This window comes from Mus pahari, chromosome 5 (assembly GCF_900095145.1).
Source record: "Mus pahari chromosome 5, PAHARI_EIJ_v1.1, whole genome shotgun sequence".
NCBI lineage: Eukaryota > Metazoa > Chordata > Mammalia > Rodentia > Muridae > Mus > Mus pahari.
In genome coordinates this window covers 24,289,505-24,313,660 of record NC_034594.1, presented here as the reverse complement: position 1 = coordinate 24,313,660, position 24,156 = coordinate 24,289,505, and the positions used below count along the sequence as shown (strand labels likewise).

The 24,156-nt window shown below is 43.2% G+C and overlaps 1 protein-coding gene across 9 annotated transcripts in view; it reads left to right on the top strand.

Moving 5' to 3' along the window:
* Window positions 1-2,569: 2,569 nt before the first annotated feature.
* Window positions 2,570-24,156, top strand: part of Uxs1 (UDP-glucuronate decarboxylase 1) — a 76,003-nt gene continuing 54,416 nt past the window's right edge. For 2 of the 9 annotated variants that reach the window (XM_029538717.1, XM_021197455.2), the window contains exons 1-4: window positions 2,570-2,794; window positions 21,059-21,086; window positions 22,675-22,723; window positions 22,947-22,990. Coding sequence is in view for 4 of the 9 variants with exons in the window: in XM_021197453.2 (XP_021053112.1) it covers window positions 2,701-2,794; window positions 21,059-21,086; window positions 22,660-22,723; window positions 22,947-22,990 (230 nt within the window). In the remaining 5 variants the exon portion in view is untranslated. Of the gene's footprint in view, window positions 2,795-3,755; window positions 3,945-21,058; window positions 21,087-22,659; window positions 22,724-22,946; window positions 22,991-24,156 lie in introns of those variants that run through there. The other 7 variants (XM_029538716.1, XM_029538715.1, XM_029538718.1 and 4 more) reach the window with 6 other exon arrangements.

The window sequence follows — 24,156 nt, the reverse complement described above, 5'->3', positions numbered from 1 at the left end:
AGATTTTCAACTTAAAAGGCCAGTAAATATCTCCAGAATTTCCCCAGTTTAGGAGGCCAACGTGGATGCCTCTCCTACAGCTGAGCTCTCAGTGACCACTCCCTGTTAGCATTTTGATCATTTGAAAGATCATTTGGAGTTACTGCCCCGTGGCCAGGACGCCTGCTGCTTTTGTCCCTACGTGGGTTCCTGGATTGGAGCAAGTGCCTCAGGCTTGTACAGCAGGCACTTTGACTGCCTGAGTTCTCTCTCTGACCCGTCCATTATATACTTATGTTGCATTTTTCAATGCTTGAGGATCATGTAGGGGATGCACCTTTGTCTTAGTATTATTTATATATATGCTATTGAAAAGATGCCATTTGAAGTTTCCCCTTTTCATAGCAAATTTTCCTCAGGCCAACTTTGATTCAGGAATAGCTTCTTATAGCATGTGAATGGAGTAAGACCTTGTGCTTTCTAGAGCTGTGGTCTCCCTGAAGTACTCCGCTTCTGCTGAGCCCCGCATATTAAACTGGGTCCACTATGCTTTAATATGAACCAATTGACATCCTTGCATGGAGTCTTCCGCTTTTATCTCCCTCCTGACTCTACGTTTCATTTTGCTAAGATGTTTTAGCTATTTCCCACTGACATTAAGCAACTGCCCCTCCTCCCCCGCCAACTGAGCTGAGATCTGCATACAACCTTCCAAAGCAGATTCTGCCACCACATCATTAACTCTGCTTTTGCCTTAGGCTGGTCACCCACATGCGCAGGGAGTATGATAGTAAAGTGCCTACTCTTGTATGTGTCCACATACATGTTGTCTTTCAAAATCGTCACCTTAAAATGAACAATCTGCTCTTCTTCCCACATGCTCGCCTTTGTATATGACCTGCTGTTTCTCACTGTCTGTGTTATGAGCTGTATGTTGTGTGGTGATTCCCTCCCTCTGTTTGACTCAGTTCAGTACCATCTCCTTCCCCTGTCTATGCCCTTGACTGTGTGTCTTTGTCATTGGAGACAAATGGGGAAGAGCGTGAGGAGAGAGACTATTTTATGGAGGTTTTCTACCTACCCAGCTTCACAGCCCCTACCTAGTGCCCAGGGAATATCATTCAACTCCATTTCCTTTCCTGGATGCACTTAAGATATACACCATATATCTACATAATGTCACAGATAATAGGGTATGTATTTATTATGACAATTTCCTGACAGATGGATGTAAGGTATCTTAAGGAAAGAGGACTTTTCTGATTCTATCTAATACCCCAAGGCCTAGCAGAACATGTGTTTCTGAAGACTCTTTGTATGCATTCCCTTAGGATAGATATACAGTTTGACAGATACAATGCAGTAATGGCTTATACAGTCCAAAATCAACTGATTAATTCACCATTTCCTATCACTATTGCTCAAAGCAAAGTTTTATGGGTTGTTTTTAGGAACCTCTGTGTTCTACACTGTTATGTAGTTACTTTTGACAAGAAAGAGTTTCCCTATTTGATAGACTGTAGAGCTTTTGCTCTAAATTGGCCTTTCAATTGATAGTTTTTAGTTCTTAAAACTCACCAGAAAATTCCTTAACTGGAAATGACTTACAGATGGAGGCATGAAAATCCAGAGTCATAGTCTCCAGTCTATGTTCTTCCCTCCTTAACCATGCAGACATCCCAACATCACAGTACACTCGTACAATCTGAAGATGGCAGCCCTTTCTTCATAGCTCTTCAAGCAGCCCTCACGTTTCTATCAGGGTTGTTATGAATGTGAATCTCTCTGCCAACACTGAGTCTCATTAATATTCAAACATCTGACAGGAAAAGTACCTCAGATCTCACTGTGCTATGCTTAAGGAGAAGACATACCCAGATTATGACAGAAAAAAATCTTATTTAAGCATTCTGTCTCGCTTTTGATAACTATGATCAGGCAAAAGTGTCTGTTGGTCTGAAATTATTCCCATACACTTTGTACCAGAAATGATCCCTGCTCATTTCTGCTGTTCCCACTGCAGTGTGTTTTCTCCTAAATTCCTTCGATTAGTAGTAACCTCTTCGTGATAAGATGCCCTCTATCTTTATAAGAAAGAAAATGCGTCCGACCCTAAGAGAAGTGTGGTCGATTCACCAGCGCCTTTGGGATTTATCACTTTCCTGTCTCACAAAAAGAACAGCTAAGAAGGCCAGGCAACTTCGTAAGCCCCGCACTCATAGAAACTCAACTGTTCACTGTCAAGACACACAGCAAACCAGTTCTTCAGCTCTAACGGCGCGAGTCCACAACGCCCGCCTCGTAGGCCTAAGAACGCGCAAGCGCCCTGCAAGTTGCGGGCGAACCTCCGAGATCCGCGCCAAGCGTCCAACGCTGCCCCAGCAGCGGAAAGCTGGCAAGCACACCGGGCTGCGCCTGCGCGCTCCGCGCCACCCACTGTGCCCACCCTTCCCTGGTTGATTGACACCATCCTGAAAACTCAGGCATCACACTGCGCTTGCCCGGGGGGGGGTGGGGTGGGGTGGGGAGCAGGATGAGGGCGTGGCGCGGCTGTGGGCGGAGCCGGAGGACCGGACCCAGCCGCGCGAGCGCAGTGGTTTAGCCGGCAGGAAGCCGGGCGCGCGGGGGTGGGGCTGCTGCACGGGGGCGGGGCTCGGGCCGCCGCGCATTGTGCTGCGGCTGGCCGGCGCGGCAGGCCCCGGGCCCGTGCGGTTCCCGGGCATGGTGAGCAAGAGGCTGTTGCGCCTCGTCTCTTCAGTCAACCGCAGGAGGATGAAGCTTCTGCTCGGCATCGCGCTGTTCGCCTACGCCGCCTGTGAGTGCGTGCGCGGTGGGCGGGAGCCCATTCATTCCCGCGCGGCGGGGAGCGGGCGCTGCGGCCGAGCGGCGGGCTGTTCAGGGCCGGGGACTGGTTCACCGCTTCCACGAGGCTGAACTTGTGCTGTGGAGCCGCTGGCCGCTTTGCTTGCAAGCCCGCTTCCGCGTAGGCCCGGCGCCGGACCGGTGGCCGGTGTTGGGGCCTTTGCCCGGGACGCGGTGGTCACGTTCCCCGAGCTGTAGACACTGCGGACTCGGCCAACCTCGCAGCGCCCGCCAGCTCGTACTGACCTGAGCCGCTATGCTGTCCACAGCATCCAGGGTTAGGGTTAGAGTGAACCTGAAGAGTGCGGCGCGGGGACATCCTTGGGGACGGTGCTGGTTTAGTAGGATAAAAATACTATAGCCATTGGCAGGGTCCCTGCTCCGACTGTTTGCTCCGCAGGAAAATTACTCAGCAGCTGAGTGTTGTCATGCTCCGTGGATGCCCTGTGTGGCCATGCTCTGATATCCTGTCTCACACTCCCCGCTCCCCCCCTCTCCTCCCGCGCCACCAGGTACTCCTCCAGCGTGTCGCGGAAGGAGGCACAGCACAGGGGGCGGGCGGGGCGGGTGTCATTAGATCCTTAGCCTGGCTATCTTGAGGGGCCCTCAGCTTCTCAGAGGAGGCGAAGTCCAGTTTTTGGGTTTTTGTTTGCTTGTTTGTTTTTGAGCTGTGCAACTGGGATATAACAGCTATTAATACTTTCCCAAGTACCAAAAATTGTGCTAAAAATAGCTCTCAGAGTGAGCTCCTTCTGAATCCTGCCCACCCAGGCAAACACTCGAATGAAAACTGCTAAGTGATTGAGTTTCCAGGGTCTGATTCCCAGGTGAGTAGGTACTTCGGAAAGTGGGTTCAACTGATGGGATGGTGGGGTTAGTAGGTTGCAGACTGCCTGCTACAGATCAGCTGTTGGAGGAGGAGGAGGAGGAGCAGCAGCAGCAGCAGCAGCCAGGAAGCTCTAGAAAGGCTTCTGGTTGCTAGGAGAAGTTTTAGATCAGGGTGACTTGGTAGATTTGATTGGTTTCTGCAAGGAAGGAAGAATTAACTTCAAGTGTGACCTGTATTTGAAGAAAATAATGATTCAAGAAAAAGACCCCTTACAGCTGAGTAATTATTACTGTTTTATTAGTAATGCCTAAGTTAGCTGAGTGCTTAATTGTATGTAAAGGTATGATTCTTATCTTGCCAGGGGTAATACAGATAAATATGAATATTAATATTGTTTTATGGGTGAGAAAGTTAAGAACCTGAGGGATTAGCACCTTTTTCAATCTTAGAGGGCCAAGATTCATTCCAGCCCGAAAGGCAGTGATCTGGGTCTAGAAGTCAGGTCTCTGGATAGAAGTTTCAGGGCTGATTTACTTAGGGAAGGAAACCGAAGTGTGGCATAGGTGTTTAGAATTAATAAATAGGGAATTTATGAAGCTATAGCAAGAGTTTTCATTTGACCATCACGTTTCGCTCAGTCGTTAACATTGTCAGTTGTAGACAGTGGTAGCAAGGCACAGCATGATGTGCAGAAACATCAGGGTTTTGTGTTGATGGTACAGAGCATAGACCCAGTGGCTCAGCACACTCTTGAGAGCATCAGAGTCATTCAATGGGGTTTTAAAACACTTCGTTCTCTGTTCGGCAGGTCTGGGATGGGGCCTGATCATTTCCATTTTTAATAGCTTGGTTTAGCGAGTAGTTTCTTGTTTGTTTGTCTTTTATTTTGTTTGTTTCACCCTGTAGTCTGGGGTGGCTTCAGATTCTCAGCAACCCAGAAGTCCTTTGGAGGGAGACAGTGCTTTGAGAACTATTTGCTTGGAAAGAGAAGGTCATGAATCCAGTACTCATGTCAAAAAAGGTTAAGTTTACAAACTGATGTGGTGGCAGGGGATGGGTTAGAAATCAAGTGTGTTGGATTCCCTGAGAAGCTAGGATGTGAGCTGAGAATGAAGGATATGTAGGGGTTAACAGGAGAGAACGCTCCAGAAAGAGCAGCACTTGCGGAGGTCCTCTGGCACTGAAGATCAAATAGTGGTAGTCTAGTAATGCATGGAAGAGCAGATCGCAGCACGACAATGAGGCTACCCAGGCAGGCAAGGACTAGAGCAGGCAGCTCAGAGAATGGGTGCTGAGTATACTGTGAGAGTTTAAAGGCTGGTTGGAGACAATATTCGTAATGAGAGGTAGCAGTAAGTCTGAGTTGCTTTGCCACAAAAATGTTACAGAGCTGCTGATTGGTCATAACAGGATGCTGGAAATGTAGTCTGGTGGCACCTGTGATTTCTCTTTAAATAAAATACCTTTTATTATTTGACAAATTCCCATGTAAACAATGTTTCATATACACCCCAGCTCACCCTTTCCTCTCATCTAGATACCCCAAGCCCCTTCTTCTTTGTTGTTGGTAACCCACTGAGTTCAGTCACTACTGCCTATTCAATGTTGACCCATCTTGTTGACTTGATCTTGCGTAGGTAACTGCAGCTGCAGTGAGTTCATGGTTGAGGTGGTTGTGTTCTTTCCTAAAGACAGTATTTCACAGCGCTCCTCCCCCCCTTCAGCCCTTTGGTTTGTTCTTTCCTCCTGTTCCCTAAGATATTGCCTGATGTTGGGGGAGGGGTGATAGACTTGTTTATAGCTGAGCACTTGGAGCGACTGATTGTCTGCACTGTGACAGATCTCTTAACTGCAGAGAGAAGCTACTCTGGCCAAGGTCAAGGGCAACACTAACCTGTGGGTCTGAGCACACATATTTAGAAGCAGTTGGACAACATGCCTTCTTAGCAGAGCAGAAGCACACACAGTATTAGGCTTGGCCCTGGAGCCTGCTTCTGAGCCATGGCCTTTTAACCAAGTTTTATAGCGCTAGGTCTGAATCCAATCTTGGGGGCAGGCTTCAGACCAATCCAGGGTGGTTGGGATGCTCTCTATAAGTTGTGTGACCTTGCAACACTGACACATCTTACATGGCAGGTTGGTATTATAGCATGAGGGTTGCTTGCAAGGATACCTACCATCCAGGACATAGCTCCCCTAGGAGCCTGTGTAACACCCCTTGCCACTAAGAAATGTAGTTATCAGGGAGGATGATTTCATATCATTTCCAGCTTGATTTCTCTACGTCTTGTAGCCAAAACATGTTGTCTTTAGCAGTGAAGTTTTATCATCTAGTTCTGATATGTCTGTGTTTTTCTAATCTCTGTTTCTCCTTACTAATTAATCCTATCCTCCTGTTATAATAGAACTTTGATGTCACCTCTGTGTAACAATATACAAATACTCCCAATTATAACACCTTCATCTTTAGTCTGCTTTCTATAACTGTTTTTTTCTTCCAGCAGAGCTCAAGTTGTCTGCGTCGTCTTCTTTTCCCAGCCTTCGCTCTTGCTGTAGTAGACGTGTTGTCCTTGCTCTCATACAACTTCTGTGCCAGGGTAGTTCATATATGTCACCCTAGGCTGACTTAACATTGCACTTTAATTCTTTTCCTAGCCTTTGCATCAGGCCATGTCTTAAGGCAGTGCACCTTGAAAGAGCCTGGTAACTCCCTAAGGGAATGAATTGAAATTCACTGCAACCTTCCATGTACCTGGCACAGGTTCAGAATGCTTACCCACAGTGCTTTTGGTTTTTGGCCTGGATAGAATTGAAAAAACTCTGATGGGTTTTTGCAAGGCTTGTAGTCAGATAATCTCTGCAAGGTGTGTTAGTCAACCACCTCCTCTGCTGCCATCCTCCTGTACTTAGCAATGGACACTCTACTTCTGGCTCATAACTTTTATGGTTTTGGTCTTACTATACTTATGTATTTTATGCTCCTTGATTGTTTCAGATGGAGCTGAAATTCATGACTTCGTTCTTTGGAAAGTGATTGGGTGTTGGCTTTCTTTTCCATCCACCATCCACTTGCTCACCCTATCCGCATGTCCACACAGTATATTTGTTCATTTGGTGTTTGTGTGTGTGACTGAATGCTACTGGAGAGCCGTGTCGTGTGGTTTTGTTCTTGGCCATCTCTCCTGCCCCCTTTTAAATGTACTTTCTCTCTCCGTGTGTTAGGACTGATTGTACTTTTTTTTCCAGTTGTTTTTGTCTAGACTGTAAGTATTAGGGCATCCTTGTGTAGGCACTTCCGGAAGGAAGTGTGGATGGGGATAGGTTGCCAGCCTCAATGTTCCCATCTGCTTGGCTTTGCCTCTAATCAGGTACTTTGATACTTTATCTACAGGTAGAATTCCAGAAAAGATTTTTTTTTTTTTTAACAGGATTTGAAAGCATTTCCTATTCCTTCCCAGCTTCTAGTATTGTTTGAGAAGTGTGAAGTCAGTTCTAATGTTTCTGGAAAATGTCAAGGTCTATCTGGTGCCCCTGGTGGGCTCTGTTTCCAGCCTACTTCTCCTTCTCTGATAGCACTTTCTTTCCCTCTGCTTGATGGCCTTGAATAGTGGCCATGCCCACAGCTTTCCAGGGATGAGGCAGGCATGCGGAGCCTCACCTTTGGGACAGTGTTCTGATGTGAACATAAGCTAAATTGTTCCTCTGGGTTTCTCGTCATCTGGTTTGGCAATTAGCCATGGTTAAGGTGATGGAGCAATTCAGTTCCTCTCCATCTTGTCTTTGAGACTGGCCTCTCACTGATGTGCTAGGCTGGCTGGCCAGCAAGTCTGTGGATCCTCCTGTTTGTCCCTCCCTAGCACTGGGATTATATAGACTTATACTGCCATGCCAGCTCTTCTACTTAGGTTCTGGGGAGCCAAACCCAGGCTCGTAAGCACCTTATCCATTGAGCCATCTCCTCAGTCTGTTTTTATTTGTTAAATATAGGATCCAGTAAAGATGTATGTGCTGCATTTCATTTGGTTGCTGTGTCTCATAAATTTCTGGAATGATCTTACACACACACACACACACACACACACACACACACACATGCTCATGCGCGTGTGCACTAATGTTTCTTATGACATTTGCCATTTCTGAAATTTAAAGCCCACAGTTGTCCTATACAACAGTTCAATTTTGAGTTCATCTGATTGCTTCGTTGTTGTTATTAAATTTGGCTATGCATTCTATTATGGACTGAGAATATAGCTCAGTGGCATAGTGGTCGTCTAGCACCAAAAACAGTTTTCCTAATTAATGCTTGCTAACTGATATCTATCAGGGGACAAATAATGTTGAGTTGGTTCTTCTGTTGGTGGTCCAAACCTGATGAACTGGAGGGCTAGCTGTCACATTGCTTCACTTACAAGTGCATGTCCCAAACATAACTGTAAGGTGATTCTTGAGGCTGCAAGTATCTGATTCTCCTGCCTGGTTTACTATTTATATGGGAGGTTTGCAGGTGGTGGTTTTCTAATTCAGTTAATCCTTCTGCACTCACTTATCTTTCCAGAATGAACTTTGTGTCCTTCCCTTTTCCCTTACTCTATGTTTTAGTTTCCAGTAGGTGACTGCTGTTGTCAAATTTTAGTTGGCTTTAGAGCAAGAGAAATGTCTTCTGCCATCTTGTTAAGATGGGTGAGGGTAATAAAAAGATGTGTGAGGACTTGTGGAGGCCACCCCTTTTTATGGATGTGTAGTAATCCTCTGAACAGTGCTCTATTTCTCTGGACCAGTATCCTAGCAGAGAAGGTAGGGTTCCAAATGCTACTGCAGCTGATAGACTTCTGCACAGGCTTCCACCAGCTCTGTGAGACTTGCCCTAACCTCAAGGACGATTTGCATTTTTTTTTTTTTTAATGCAAGTGTGAAAATGGGAATGATAGTTTCTTTTTGTGGGCTTTTACATTCACTGATAAAAGTACTTAAAATAGACTCAAAGAACAATTCAAGGACCATTTTATTAGAAAGAGGAAAACAACAGGGCAGTAAGCTACAAATCCCTACAGCAACTGGGAAGAGGGGAATAGAAAAGAGGAAAAAAGAAAGTCAAGAAAGTAGGGGGCTCAGTGGTGGAGGGCTGTACATAATTGCACGGTGGTGGTGGGGTTTCTTTAGACAAAGAGTGAACAGTATCTTCAGTTGATTACGATTTGGGCCGGGAAATCAAGAGGGGGAGAAAGAAGTTACAGTTTATGAGTTAGACTGAAGAAAGTAGGCAGGCTTAGTAATGAAACAACTTGAGGGAGAGTGAGGAGGCAGAGGCAGATTCTTCAGAGATAATGAAAAGGCCCAGAGTGCCCCAGTTTTGACCAGTATCCAGAAATCAGAGAGAGAGAAAACAGGCTACACTTGAGTTAGAACTCCAACAAGCTGGCTGGCTTAGAGGGCTTAGCAGTAAGGTTGCATAAGCACCTGCATGGAGGGAGGGACTCTGGGATGTACATGTACATACATCTCATTAAAGGGTTAGTTACTGTTGTCACCTTTCATGAAGGGTGAAGGGGTGGTCTTCTGGCCAGGTGATTGACAAGCCCATTGAATTAACTCTTAAGAAAGCAAGCAACAGTGTCTTTGTAATGTATAATTTGGAGAAGTTTAGAAGGACAAGTCTCTACCTAGAGATGGGGCTTAAACTTTCTTGTCTTGGCTTCCGGGATTGCTATGCCAGTGCGGCCTAGCTAGCTGCTACCTTGGTGGTTAGGGTGGGAATGGCTCCCACATAGATGGTGAAACTGTTTCGGGGAAGGGTTGGAGGCGTGGCCTTGTTGGACTGGGGGTGGGCTTTGAGGTTTCTAAAGCCCAAGCCATCCCCAGTCTCTTGCTCTCTCTTTAACTTTCGGATCAGATGAAGTGCTCAACAGCTACTGCTTCAGACAACAGCTACATTCGTCTGGCTGCTGTCATGCTCCCTACAGTGATTGTGGGTTCATCCTTTGAAACTCCAAGTCTACAATTAAATGATTCCTTTTATAAGTTGCCTTGGTCATGTTGTCTTTTCACAGCAATAGAACACCTAATTAAGACACTACCTAACGCTATTCCTCATAGTTTTAATCTGTACTTTTTTTTGTTTCAGATGTTTGAAATCTGTTGCTGTGCCTTTTCCATTGAGTTTTTAATACACTTTCCTCTCATTTGTTGAGAGTCTCTGTTGGGGTGTTAGCCGTCTTTTGTGTTGTAAATGACTGTCTCAAGCTTGGTGTGATAGAATACAAGGATATATTTGTTTTTGTTCTGGATTCTCGGCACAGTTTTGCTAAACCCTTGGAATATTCTGAGTGACAGGAATGTTTTCTGTCCCCTTTTAACCTATTCAAGTTTATGCCAGTGAGTAGGTTTAGTCTGGGACCCAAGTTCCCCCAAACATGCTGGTCATAAGAAAGACTACCATTGAACTAGAAGTTTCAGCCCTACTCACTGGACCTGAGGGTGCTGGACACTGAGCTTGGTACAGTGAGATTTGAGTTTCTTGGTTGGGTTGGTGAAGCTGCTCAGAAGGCACTGGAGAGGGCATGGATGCTAACCAGTTCTTCTAACCTTGTCTTATGCTCCGCTTCATTTTACTTTCTGGTTATATACTTTATAAACAAACAGGCAAACTATTAATTATAAACAGATTGCTCTTGGAGTTCTGTAGCTACTCTTACACTGGGGGAGAGGGGTCACAGGAACTCCTGGTTTGCAGTTGGTCTGATGTACAGGAAGCCTCAGATCACAAAAGGTTTTTCAGATGAGAACAGCTCCATAGTCTAAAGCCCTTTGCCTGTGAGGTCCTGGTGGCAGAATACATTCTTTTTTTGGGAATCCAGGTTAGCATTTAGAGAGTTGGTGAGTGGTTTCCTGGAGTGGAAAAAGTCCACACATTTGATATCAGAAGCAGGGGTTTATCAATAGCTTCCTGTTTCTCGTGTCATTCTTTAGAACTTGGTTAAGATAGAGTGCCAAGTGCCTCAGAGAAACAGACCACCAGAGGAACAGGGCATTCTCAATACAAGGGCAGGACGTGAGGAGTCTGAGTTCTGGGGCCCACAAAGGTAGCACATGGGCTTGGTCAAAAACCTCATATTGGCCACTCTGTCTTGAATGTTTCTGCTTATGGGTGCTGCTGGTAGTGGTAGACCTACTGGAGGGTTTTAGCCATAGCTGTGGACTGACCATGGTCTGGAATTCAGATGAGTAAGTGGAGCCCTGGGAAGTGATTGGGTCATAGCATTGGATGTCTCATGAATATTAATTTCCCAGAGAGCTGGTTTGCAAGTCTACCCTGTAACTACATGTTAAGAACATGCTATCCATGATCTGTGAACTCTCATAAGACAAAAGCCCATTTATCCTCATGGTTCTTAGCCTCTGACCTATATGAAACAGTTAAGTTGTTTATAAGTCATGAAGTCTGTGGAACTTGGTCACAGCTGCCTGAGCTGACTCACAAATCCAGGAATGTTGGTTGTGAAGTCACAGGGCTCTGATGAATAAGCTCACTGAAAACACCTTTGCCTTTTAAAAAATGTCTTTATATTCTGCAAATGTGGTGGTTTAAAGAACACCTGAGAGAGCGTAGACTTGAGCGTCAAGGAAAGGCAAGAGCAGTCATTTAGGACTGTCTCTTTTTGGAAAGTGATTTCATTTGTCCTTCAGGACAATCCTTGCTATTTCCCTTACAAAATGAAATGTCTATGCTTTATGTTTTCCAGGGATAAATAAATACTTAAAACCTATTGTGCAGAAAAGGCCAGTATGTTTAAAGAACTGAAGGCTTTTATTGATGAGTAACACAGAAACAAAGGCTTTGCTGGGGTGGGTTTCACATGAAGGGACTTGCAGGTCAGAAGGGTAGCTGAAGCTCTGCTCATACTGACTTTCAGATTTATTGACCTTCACCTTCCTGGTTTAGCTGTTTTGAGTTTCTTTAACCAAAATAAATAAGTAAAATAGAACAACAACCGAAAACATTTGGCTTCTTCAAACAGCCTTTTTTTCAAAGGGAATCTGAATGTTCTAGAAAAGAAAAACAGTGTTGTCAGGGTGTTGAGATCTTGCAGTGGAATTTTTAGTATCTTTGAGCATTTTTATAGCATTTTCAGAAACCGAAAACAGAACTTGACTATTCTCATTGACATAAATACTGTAGGTGGTGGGGTCTCATTTATGTTTTTGTTTTAAAGAAGGGAGAAGGCAGCTAGGTTATGTCAGCAGCAACAGGCATAGGTATAGAGGTGGCTCAGTTTGAACCTGATACCTGAGATGCCTATCGGAGCTAGTGATAGGCAGGTCTTGTGGGATGTCCATGAACTAACTGTAAAGGGTTCTCTAAAGGAGACTCTGCCAAGTTGGGATCTTTTTCTTTCTCTTAGTTTCCTTTGTGATTGTGTAGTTTATTTCTAATTCCCTGTTCTCTTTACTCCAGTGCACCTTAATTACTTAAAAAGCCACAGTGACTGTCTCAGGTTCTTCATATGGTACAGTACCTCCCTGCACCCCAATGAGGCATTCTGAGCCACCCCGCTGTATTCTTTACCCCTATAGCTGCAGTAATGGGTTCTGGAGAAGGAGTGACAGCCCACTGGGTCACCTGGGTGTCTTAAAGTGCGGAGTTGGATTGGGGATGTACTCTATTTTACTGATGGGGATACTGAGGCATACAACAGTTATATATTTTGTTCTGGTTTAGACTGGCAGTGACTGTGTTGTATCATGTAGGGACCAAAAAATTCCTATGGCATTTTTTAACCTTTAGGTAGGATTGTTTTAAAAAGATGATAATATATACTACAAAATTTACATAATATACATAAAATTTACCACTATAGCTGTGTTTTTGTCTTTTAGGATCTGGTCCAGCCTATGTTTTAACTACTTCTAAATATATGGTTAAGCAGTGCTATGTGTTTTCACATGATTTTATATCCATTCCTCGGGACATTTTTATGTTCCCTAAAGTATGCTGCAAACCTATTTAATACCTCCCCCAGCCCTCTCTCCAGCTTCAGGAAGTTGTGCTTTTTATCATGTGAATATGATCATAGGAAGAGCTTCCTTTTCATGTATTCAAACACTGTGTGTGTGTGTGTGTGTGTGTGTGTGTGTGTGTGTGTGTTTGTTTACCTGGCTTATTTACTTAAGTTCATCCACGTTATAGCATTAGAGTTTCTTTCTTAAGTCTAAGTGATGTTCCACTGTGTTTATTTAATCATATTCTGTTTATTCATCAGATCACAAATACTCAGGTTGTTTCCACTTTTAAACTGTTGAATATGATGCTGCATGAGCATACTAGCTTTCAATTACTTTTTATTAATTATTTGAGAATTTCATAACGCATGCAATGTATTTGATCATGCTTACCTCCCACTCCTCCCTGTAATTCTTTTTTCTTTTAATACAATTCTACTTATTATGGTGATTGTGTGCACAATCTGGTATGTGTATGAAGGTCAGAGGATAACTTTTAGGGAGTCAGTCTTCTTTCTAGCTTGTTTTAAAGTCCTCTTGTTGTTTCTGTTGCTGTGTCATGTACTTCAGGCTAACTGGCCCTGGAGCTTTGTCAAGTCTTCTGCACAGTGCTGGGATTACAGCTGTGTGCCACCCCACCAGCCTTTTTAAAGTGGGTTCCAGGGAGTGTTTGTGGCAAGCACTTTTACATCTCTCTGGTCTAGGTCATACTGTGTTTTGATTTTTTAAGGAACTGTCGGGTTTTTGTTTTGTTTTGTTTTCTACAGTAGTTGTATTGTATTCTTCCCACCACTGAGATAGAGAACCAACCCATAGCTCATTCTTTTGTTATGGCAGCCATCCCAATGGTCCTGAGGTAGGTGTGTAAGCTTTTAATGTTATAAATCCTGAGTGAAGTGTAACTTTGAGGCAGCTCTAATGGAATGTAGATAGTATAGGAGGGAGCAGGGGGTATAGTCAGCTGTATATATTTGTGGATTCCTACTAGAGATCAAACCAACCATGATTGAAGATATTAAAAAATGGTACTGAATATACATATATTTTTCTCCTGATTAAACAAAAAGAATAAATATAATATTTAATATTTACATTGTATTAAGTTATCTAGAGATCATTTAAAGTATATGTTATGTTATGTACAAATATAAGGGGTGGGGACCTTAAGCATTTGTGAATTTTTCATGCCTGAGAGGAGTCCTGGAACTCTAGCACCATGGATACCAGGGAGAACTAGATTTGGTTAAATTGAATTTGAAGGTATTTTCTTTTTCACCTGTTCTTAATGGTGGGTGATCTAGCAGCCTCTTCCTTCACTGGACTTTTGACATGGTTAAAGGGGAGGAGGGAGCTGCACACTGGTGGTCCTAGGTGGGCTACTACTGTCAGTTTGTCTAGGTCAGATTCTTCATAGCTTCAGTTCCTTGAGTTTGGATAATGGAAGACACATTCTTTTAACCAAACAGTGGCTATCTGTTTAGCCACTGTGCGCTGCGTCTGCAGGACCCTCAGCTGTTCTGAGCATGGAGGAAATGAATCTGCTTTTTAAAGAGATAAATTAAATCTACTATATATACTTGCCCTGCTGTACTCATGTACCTTGCTGTGTTCTACTATGGCTGGCTCCTCCAGAGATCTCCCCTTCATTCCTTCCGCCTTTGCTCTGCCTCATGATTGCCGTTCCTTCCACTCTTCAGAGTCCTCCCCCTGCAGCCTTCTGTTCCCACTGCTCACATCCCTCCCTTTCCCTTTCCTTTCCTCCTCACTCTTGGTCTCACCCCTTCTCTTGCAACACTCCTATCTCCATGAATACTTGACTCTGCCTGCCCTACTCCGGTGACTTTTTAGTGAGTTTCAGGGCACATTGTTAGCTTGATCTCCAGGAACAACTATGTCACATAGAGTTAGCACCCTAGGCTCATTTGGGTACAGAATTTTTTTCTTTTCTCATTCTCTCTCTTTTTTTTTTTTTTTTTTTTTTTTTNAGGGTTTCTCTGTGTAGCCCTGACTGTCCTGGAACTCACTCGGTAGACCAGGCTGGCCTTGAACTCAGAAATCTGCCTGCCTCTGCCTCCCAAGTGCTGTGATTAAAGGCATGTGCCACCACTGCCCCACTACTTCAGAGATTAAGTTTTAGTTTACAGTGTCAATATTCAGGTAACCCAGGACACTTGTACAGTTTGTTTCCCTTCTAGCCAACCCAGTTGCCTTCCCTATAGGCACCTGCATGAGTCACCCAGGTAGCCTTTGCATTCTGTGTCACTGAACAACCTTTAAGCACTTCTAATGTTCTGATGGCGTTAGACCATCAGCTTTTCTGAGATTTGCCATCTTTCTTTATGGAGAAAAGCTTTCCACGAAGAGCACAACTCATTTGTCTTTTGGTTGCACAGAGTTCAGGTAGATGTATAGCCTATTGTATCCTCATTTAAATGGAAAGAAGCTTTTGCATGAGTGGAGCTCCAGCATGAGAGCTCTGCTACTGCAAACTGGTTCTTACAGCATCCAGGATTAGCAATGGAACTGTAGCTTAAAGCTTGTCTCAGGGGTTCCAAGGTCTGCTGTTTTAAAGTTCTTGTTACCATCTGTACTAATTATGGTTCTTTGTAGGTCCCCCCCCCACTATATTTATAAAAAGAATATATTAGATCAGCTTAATCAGTACTCTGGAAATGGTGCATCACACCAGAGAAGACCAAGAACCTGGTATTTGCTTAGTTCTCGAGGCTGCTGCCTCAGCAATCCCAGTCTGATGCCAAAAACATGGAGGATTCCTGGAGAGCCCACATTGTAGGCAGGAAATGCTCATTCTAATATCTGAGAAGAAATCAGCAGCATTACAAAGTAAATTAGTTGGGTAGCAAGAGTCAAGGCCAACTGAGCAAAAGGCAAATGATTTCCTTTTCCATAATCTCTTTACCTAGGTTGCTACCTAAAGGTGTCACCCATATTTAGGGTGGGTCTTTCCACACTAGTCAAAGGCAATTAAGACAATTCCTCAATTGACATACTGCTCAGAGAAGGACTTTTGGAAGTTGATATTTAAAAGCAGTGGTCACACCAGGTTCATTCTTTGCTAATGTAATTTACATTATATGCAGGTGGTTTCGATGAGGACCTGTCTTCCCTGTGCAGTTGAGGACTGTCCAGTGGAACAGAAGAAGGACCCAAAAAGAACATCTGTCAGTCAGTTGAGATCTGGGAACTCCAAAGGCAGGACAAGAAAGGATTGGTGGGCTTTTTTGAAGAGAGTATTCAGTGTGTGATACCCTGGAGACTAGGCCAGAGAAATGGGTGGTAGAGCCTTATTACAGATGCTCAGGAATAGGGGACATGGGAGTTCTGGGGTTTAACTGTACAGTAAGAAATCTCCCACATAGTCTGTAGTATTTGAATACTTCATCTTCATTGGGAGATTCTGTTTGGGAAATTTAGGTGGTGTAACCTTGTTAGAGGAAGTGTTTCACTGCAGAGTCTTGTGGTAGTTGTAGCTTGCTTTCTCTACTTGGTGCATGTAGGAAGGTACTCGGTTCCTGATAACATGCTTGCCTCTTCTCCACCTAGTGGACTCTTATCCTTCTGGACCTGTAATCCCAAATAAACCTTTAGTTCTAGAAGTTGCCATGGTGGTTTGTCACAGCAACAGAGAAGTAATCTGAGTTTGGAGCGAACATTGGCCTGCAGTGGTCATGCAGGACTTGGCTGTGCCGATTGTAGGACAGTGGTTTCACATAATCAGCAGCCTTAGATCATGCACAGCCTAGCACTCAGGAATGGTGCAGAATGAGCTTGCCTCAGCCTTTCCCTGCTTTCCATTAGAAAGACCCATCTGTGTTGAGATACAGCTCATTTGAGGATGGGATGTGCAAGTATGATGGAAGAAATCAGAAGGTACTTTCCATTAGAGAGGCTGCTATTACAATGATAGTTAAATTACAGCATGAGTTTTGAAGGGGAATTCAAACCATAGCAGTAGGAGTTCATGATGTAAGCCTAGGGGTTATGAGCCACTGATAGGTTTTGTAACTGGGATTCAGGACTTATCAGCAGGGGCTGGGTTGAGGTTGGGACCTACAGGGCCAGGCTAGAGACACAGGGAAGTCTGATAAGTCTTTTGTTGTACAGAAAATACACAGAACATACCTGTCACAGCTTTCAGTCACCATTGTCACGAGGTAACCTATTTGCACATACACACAGACTGCTCTGTGAGTATAGAGGAGGCTGCAGTTAGAGTGTGGACAGCCCTATTCAGTGAGGTTCCTGTTGCCTGACCTTTAGCACCTCCACTCTGTCTGTAGTAGAAAGTAGAGAAGGGAAGCTAATGTGTTTCTGCATATCTCCTCCCCTTCTCTATTTGAAGGATGAAACCCAGCATCTTGAACCTTTTGTCTAGGTAGACCGGAAGTTCACCGTGCTCTTACTTATTGGATGGTCTCTTCTGCTGGGGGTGGGGAGGATTTTAATTGGGCCATTAGAGCTCACCCTTGGTTTTAATCACATTTATACCCTACAGTCTTTGCCTTATTGGGGTGTTGAAGCTATGCAAGGCCCCTCCTCCCCAGGAGCAGCTGATATTCCACGGCAGTGCGGAGTAATGAGTCAGGTTGTCAGTAACCTCATTCACTGGGTGGTCGAGATGGCTTGTTCCCTCCTGTGTCTAAAGACAGTCTGCCTATGTGAATTGGTTGCTTTTGATGAGGGAGGTGGGCTGGCTGTAATGCAGCTCATATTTGCTTCTGTTTCAGTATAGGGGGTGCATATGGATCCAGCTCTACTCTGATTCAGACAGTTTCACCACTTTAACTACCATTATATTGTATTGGCCTTTGTGGGTCGGGAATTCATGTCTGGAGCTTTGGACAGATTAAATCAGCCACTGGGACGACTCACCAGCACATGGCTACTTGGCTAACTCTGGAATGACACACTCGGCACTGGAGGTCAATGTGCCCATGTACTCCCTGTCCAGACTTCTTCCATGGTTACTGGCCCCAGACTGACTGTTGTAGCAGGTGAGGCAGCACCAGGCTGCCTGTGCCCAGCTTCAGAAGTCACTTTTGCTCTCCTTGTAGTCAAAAAAGAAGTTTAAAATAACTGTTTGCAGACAGTGTAATCTTACATAAAGTAAGTCCCCCAAACTCTACCAAAAAACATTAAAATGAATCTAAGAATCCAGTTATTTCACAACATAAAATCAAAATCTAACAATCAGCAGTCTTTCTAAATAGTGATTCATCCTATTCATGAAAACAAGATATCTGGATTTTCCTTATTTATTTGCATCTTTTATTTATTTCATCAATGTTTTATAGTTTTCAGATGAAATCTTCTTCTTGATTTTATGTTTTACTTTTTTATTTAGGTAAATGAGATTATTTTGATTTTGTTTGTGGGGCTTTGAGGTTTTAACTCATCAGTTCCAGTTAGTATTTTTCTCACTCTGCTTATGGGTCTGCTTATGAGCTGCATTACAGCCAGCCCACCTCCCTCATCAAAAGCAACCAATTCACATAGGCAGACTGTCTTTAGACACAGGAGGGAACAAGCCATCTCGACCACCCAGTGAATGAGGTTACTGACAACCTGACTCCTAGCCACTGCTTCAGCACCATGCCTGCCCGCTGCTGTGCTCCCTGCCATGATGGTCTGTAGACTAACCCTCTAAAACTGTAAGCCCCCCCCCCTTAAATGCTTTCTTCAGTAAGTTGCTGTGGTGGTTTGAATAAGAATGGACCCCATAGGCTCATATATTTGAATGTTTAGTTACTGGGGAGCAGAACTCTTTGAAAGGATTAGAAGGATTAGGAAGGTGTGGCCTTGTTAGAAGTGTGTCACTGAGGATGGGTTTTAATGTTTCAAAAGTCCATGCCAAGCCCATTCTTTCTCCTCTCTGCTTAAAGATCAAAATGTAGTTCAGCTACTGCTCTAGCATGGTGCTTTCCACTAAGATGATGATTGACTCAGCCACTGAAGCTAAGCAAGCCCCCCAATTAAACACTTTCTTTTATAAGAGTTGTGTTAGTTATGGTTAGTTCTATTGCTTCAAGGCAATAACACAGTGACTGAGACAGTCCCTTTGTTTAAAAACACAGTGATACCATAGAGCTATTCCAGAAGCACTGGGTCAGGTGAGGCATTTGGTTTACTAAACATTCAGAAGAACTAGAGGCAGGTACTAACCTGTCCAGAACAGAATGAGTTCTTCTGTCAGTTATACTTGAAATGAGTTTAGGGTACCCTCTGTTTGTACAGTTTCTATCCTGAATAGTTTTTAAAGATTTATTTATTTATTATATATAAGTACACTGTAGCTGTCTTCAGACACCCCAGAAGAGGGCATCAGATCTCATTATGGATGGTTGTGTGCCTCCATGTGGTTGATGGGATTTGAACCTTCGGAAGAGCCGTCAGTGCTCTTAACCGCTGAGCCATCTCTCTAGCCCCCTGAATAGTTTCTAAATTGAAGTTGTCTAAATTAAACGGAGTGGTTACAATAGCTGCTCATTTTCCTGAACTGCTGAATGTCCTCCATAGGGGAGTAGGCTTACTCTGAAACACTTGTCATGTGGTATCAGAGTTAGGGATTAGCTTCAAGGACAGTTTTGGAAATGACCATAGTGCCATTCTTTTCTGCAGATAGTTTTTAAGTGAATGTAAGTAAGGTGTGTATGGTAGCTTATACCAATAATCTTTTTTTTTTTTAAAGATTTATTTATTTATTATATGTAAGTACACTGTAGCTGTCTTCAGACACTCCAGAAGAGGGCCTCAGATCTTGTTACGGATGGTTGTGAGCCACCATGTGGTTGCTGGGATTTGAACTCCGGACCTTCGGAAGAGCAGTTGGGTGCTCTTACCCACTGAGCCATCTCGCCAGCCCAATATACCAATAATCTTAACACTCAAATTCGAGGTAGGCATATTACCCTAGGGCCTAGTAGGCTTGAACTACAGAATAAGACCCAGTTTCAGAAACAAACCATTCAAGTAGAGGGTGGTTGTGCACACCTTTAATCCAGAGGCAAATGGATCTGTGAGTCTAGGGCCGGCCAGTGCTACATAGCAAGTTCCAGGCCAGTCATGTCTGCATGAAAAAACAAAACAAAACAAAAAAAAAAACCAAAAACCCCAGAAGTTTTAGCAATGCTTCATTTAGTATATCTTGTTTTAATTTTTCAGATTCCTTACTGTCTTCCAACTTGAGTGTGCTAGTTCAGTCTTTTCCCCTACTACCTCCTTCCTCTTTTGCTTGGGACGTTTTGGTGCTTGTTTGTGATCCCTTATTTAAAATGACTGGGGCCAGACTAGAGGGTTTGCTTTTTAAGAGGAATAGTTGCATGTTCTTAAGTTGTCTTAGGAAAGGAACTGACTCTAAACACAATGATCATTTGTTTCTTACACGTGTAGTCTGAAGCTAATTTTATACAATATTCTAAACAATTTTCATGGTTTGAAGTTTCTTGATTGTAGTAACATCATGCTAAGGTTCAACGTTTTGCATTTGGGCACATTTCAGATACCAGATTTTGAATTAGGGATTCTCTAGATTTTTATGTTTAGATCATGTATGGTAAGATGTCATTGTTGGGTCAGGACTAATTCTATGCAGATACTAGAGGCAGCTGTGCTCAGGCACCTGGTTGATAATCTGCCTATCCGGTGCCTATGATCAGAGAGGATGAGGGCTGAAGGAAGTAGGTTAGGACTGAGTGAAGTGGGCTCTGGCTGTAGCAACATCATGCATAGAGAGAGCTTGGATCCAACTCTGGGTCTTTAAACCATGCGATTCTCCCTCCCTCCCTCCCTCCTTCCCTGTCTTTTTTAAAGGAATGAATCTTTCTTTTTTAGTTTTTCAAGACAGGGTTTCTCTGTATAGCCCCCTCCCTCCCTCCCTCCCTTCTTCCCTCCCTCCCTCCTTCCCTGTCTTTTTTAAAGGAATGAATCTTTCTTTTTTAGTTTTTCAAGACAGGGTTTCTCTGTATAGCCCTGGTTATCCTGGAACTCACTTTGTAGACCAGGCTGGCCTCAAACTCAGAAATCCGCCTGCCTCTGCCTCCCAAGTGCTGGGATTAAAGGCGTGCGCNACCATGCCTGGCTTAGGAATGAATCTTTCTTAAACAGAATGTTGAGGACAAAATGTTTTTCAAAGCACTTCCTTGAATTTCAAATGCCAGAGCTAAAAGAATAGATAGAAATCTTATTTTCTACTTTTTATAGTCTTCATTTTTCTGAAAATAGAGTACATGTTTTTTTGTCTTTGTGAATGCTAATTTTTTTCAGTTAACTTTGAATAGCATTTAAAAATTAAAATTTGTTGAGTTGGAATCCCTGAATATTGTAGATTTAAATACTGACATATATATTTTTTTCTTCTTTCTCTTGCAGCTGTTTGGGGCAACTTTGTTAACATGAGGTAATTGTTTTTAATTGCTTGGGCATTATGGTTGGGCTTTATAGACTCATTTGTAACTTAGTTGGATCGTGAATTAATTGAGTATTTTTTGATGAAGCTGTTATGCTGTTGGCTCCCTGAGGCAAAAAGGCAACCATGATTTCTCTATGACATTATCCTTCTAGAAGAGCTGTGCAAAAGACCCTATGTTCCCACTCAAACCACCCAGAATGCACTCTACATGTGAGTAGTAAAAATGAGTGTCAGTTGGATCGTGAATTAATTGAGTATTTTTTGATGAAGCTGTTATGCTGTTTACACATCTGTGTGTTTCATGTCTTTTGTGGGTGTTCTCAAGGAAAACATCAGATTTTAGTGTTTATCTCTGCAAGGTTAAGATGGAAATGATGGTCACTCAGTATTGCCTGCCTGCCTCCTCCTCCTCCTCCTCCTCCTCCTCCTCCTCCTCCTCCTGTAGATATATACAGTTGACACTCATTTTTACTACTCACATGTAGAGTGCATTCTGGGTGGTTTGAGTGGGAACATAGGGTCTTTTGCACAGCTCTTCTAGAAGGATAATGTCATAGAGAAATCATGGTTGCCTTTTTGCCTCAGGGAGCCAACTACAGGTTGAGCCTTCCTTATCTCCAAAGTAAGTGTTTAGATTTTAAAGGTTTTTTTTTCCTTCATATTTTGGAATATTTTTGCTTGTAAATTGAAATTGTGTGGGCTAGACCCATGTTTAAACACAGGGTTTACTTGTGTTCCTTATACATAAATAGCCTGAAAGTGACTTTATAGATACTTTTGGTGAGCCTGTGTTCCGATTGGACTTGTCACTTGATATGATCTGTGGAATTTTCTTGTTGGTGCTTACTGTGTTTCAGTTTTCAGTATATTTTGGGATGTGTGGTCTATACTAGATGTGGAACACTTAAATCAGCTTAAGAGTAATAAGCATTCATCCTGTAAGCAGATTTGCTACATAGAACAGTTTTCTGTTTACAGAAACATTAGCGCCACTTTGTTAGCTCTTAGTATCAGGAACAGTAGCTGTTTGTGATGGGCAGGTTGGCTTTGAGATCTTCCAAGCTTCTCATAAGAAACAAACTGGCTTCCCCACACCCTAGCAGCCTCTTGTGGAATTGGTTTTGTAAAGTGGGTGGGACTATGTTGATCCTGTTCCCAGTGCCAATGTGTGTCCCCTAACAAAGGTGGCTGTCTGGAGCGGTGGGTGCTCAGGTCTCATCTACAGGTGCTCTGTTTTTACTTGGAATACCTCCATTTTGTCTTAAATCCCTGAGAAAGCCCAGTAGACAAACACAGAGTCCTATAGATACTCTACACGTGCATCATAAAATTTCTTGTTGGATGTAACATGGGTGAGCTAATTTAGTTTAGGTAAAACTGTTAGTTTAGGTAATCTGTTAGGTAAAACCACTTATTTATAGACCTGTGAGGAGATTCCTTCATACGGTCTTGTTGGTGACCAGTACTTGAGCAAGATGGGTGGAGGGTCTGTAAGTAGGATTTGTTGGGGCTAATAATGTCTTGAAGGCACAGAGTCTTTCACCTGATCTCAGTTCTGTAGCTCTCTGCTCAACAGGTCTATCCAGGAAAATGGTGAACTAAAGATCGAAAGCAAGATTGAGGAGGTTAGTCTATGTTGTTTTGCTTTATGTATCTGTCAGTCTCTCTTCCTTTGTGATACTATTTAGTGCTTCTGAAACTCAAACATCATTCTGTTCTGTAATGGAACTTTCTGTTTGTTAGTCTATAGATCATTTGCCCTATTAAAATTTGTCTTCCTTATGCCACGCAACCACAAAAGTGGTAGAAGGCCTGTTTGCTTTAAAACTGATTTTATTCTTGTTCCAGATTGTTGAACCATTAAGAGAGAAAATCAGAGATTTGGAAAAAAGGTATGTACACATTTTGTTGTTGTTGTTGTTGTTCTGCCTTTAAAAAATGTCCTAAGACATATTTCCTGTATGACAGGAAATATTAGTGTTTAGAGTGTTCCTCTCAGTTAAGTTCATTATATTGGAAAGTTACATATAAACTTAGAGGATATAAAAAATTCTCAAGAGAAATTTTTTTTCTTCTGTAAGAAACTAAGTTGTTAATATTTGAATGAAGTAGTGGTTATTTAGAGACAGGGCCTGTTTTTGTTGCTAGGATTCTCCTGGAGCTCACTGTGCCCTTAGTGGCCTGGAGTTCACAGTCCTCCTACCTTCATCTTCTGAATGTCTGAATTTACAAGCATGTACTGCCACACCAGGTCCTGGTTGTGGTATTTTAAAACCCTTTATTATTAAGGACTATCTCCTACGAAAGCAATGGGTTTCCTTTAGGGAAACTTTGTTTGTTTGCTACTTGTTTGAAGTTAATTTTTACTGTGATTTTGCTGAAGTCTAATGAGATCCTAAGTTTGAAAAAAAAAAAAATCCTTCTAAAATTAGGCCTGGGAGATCCTTCAGTGGAAGGTGGAAACTCCACCCCTATAAGAATGAGGGCTGGAGTTTGGAATCCCCAAACCCACAGGAAAGTCCTGTAGATGTGCAGCTCCTGCAGTGCTGGTGAGACAGTTGAGTGGATTCTCTTGCCCAGTTCTTTGGGTTTTTGTAGGATACTTTTTCCTCATGATTAGCCATCCCCTATGAGCCAGCCCAACACACCTTCTTCCCCACACCATACTCTCTTGATTTTTTTTTTTTTTTCTTTTTTTGGTTTTTGGTTTTTCGAGACAGGGTTTCTCTGTATAGTCCTGGTTGTCCTGGAACTCACTCTGTAGACCAGGCTGGCCTCGAACTCAGAAATTGACCTGCCTCTGCCTCCCAAGTGCTGGGATTAAAGGCGTGCACCACCACACCCGGCCACTCTCTCTTGATTTTTTTGTTGTTAATTTTTGGTAATGCACTGAGTCCCATTAGTGATTCTTGTTGGAATATTGACTGATCTTATTGACTTGATCTTGTGCAATTAACCATAGTTTCTGTGAATTCTTGGTGCAGTGGTCATGTTGTGTCTCCAAAACAGCATTCCTCCTCCTCCTCCTCCTCCTCCTCCTCCTCCTCCTCCTCCTCCT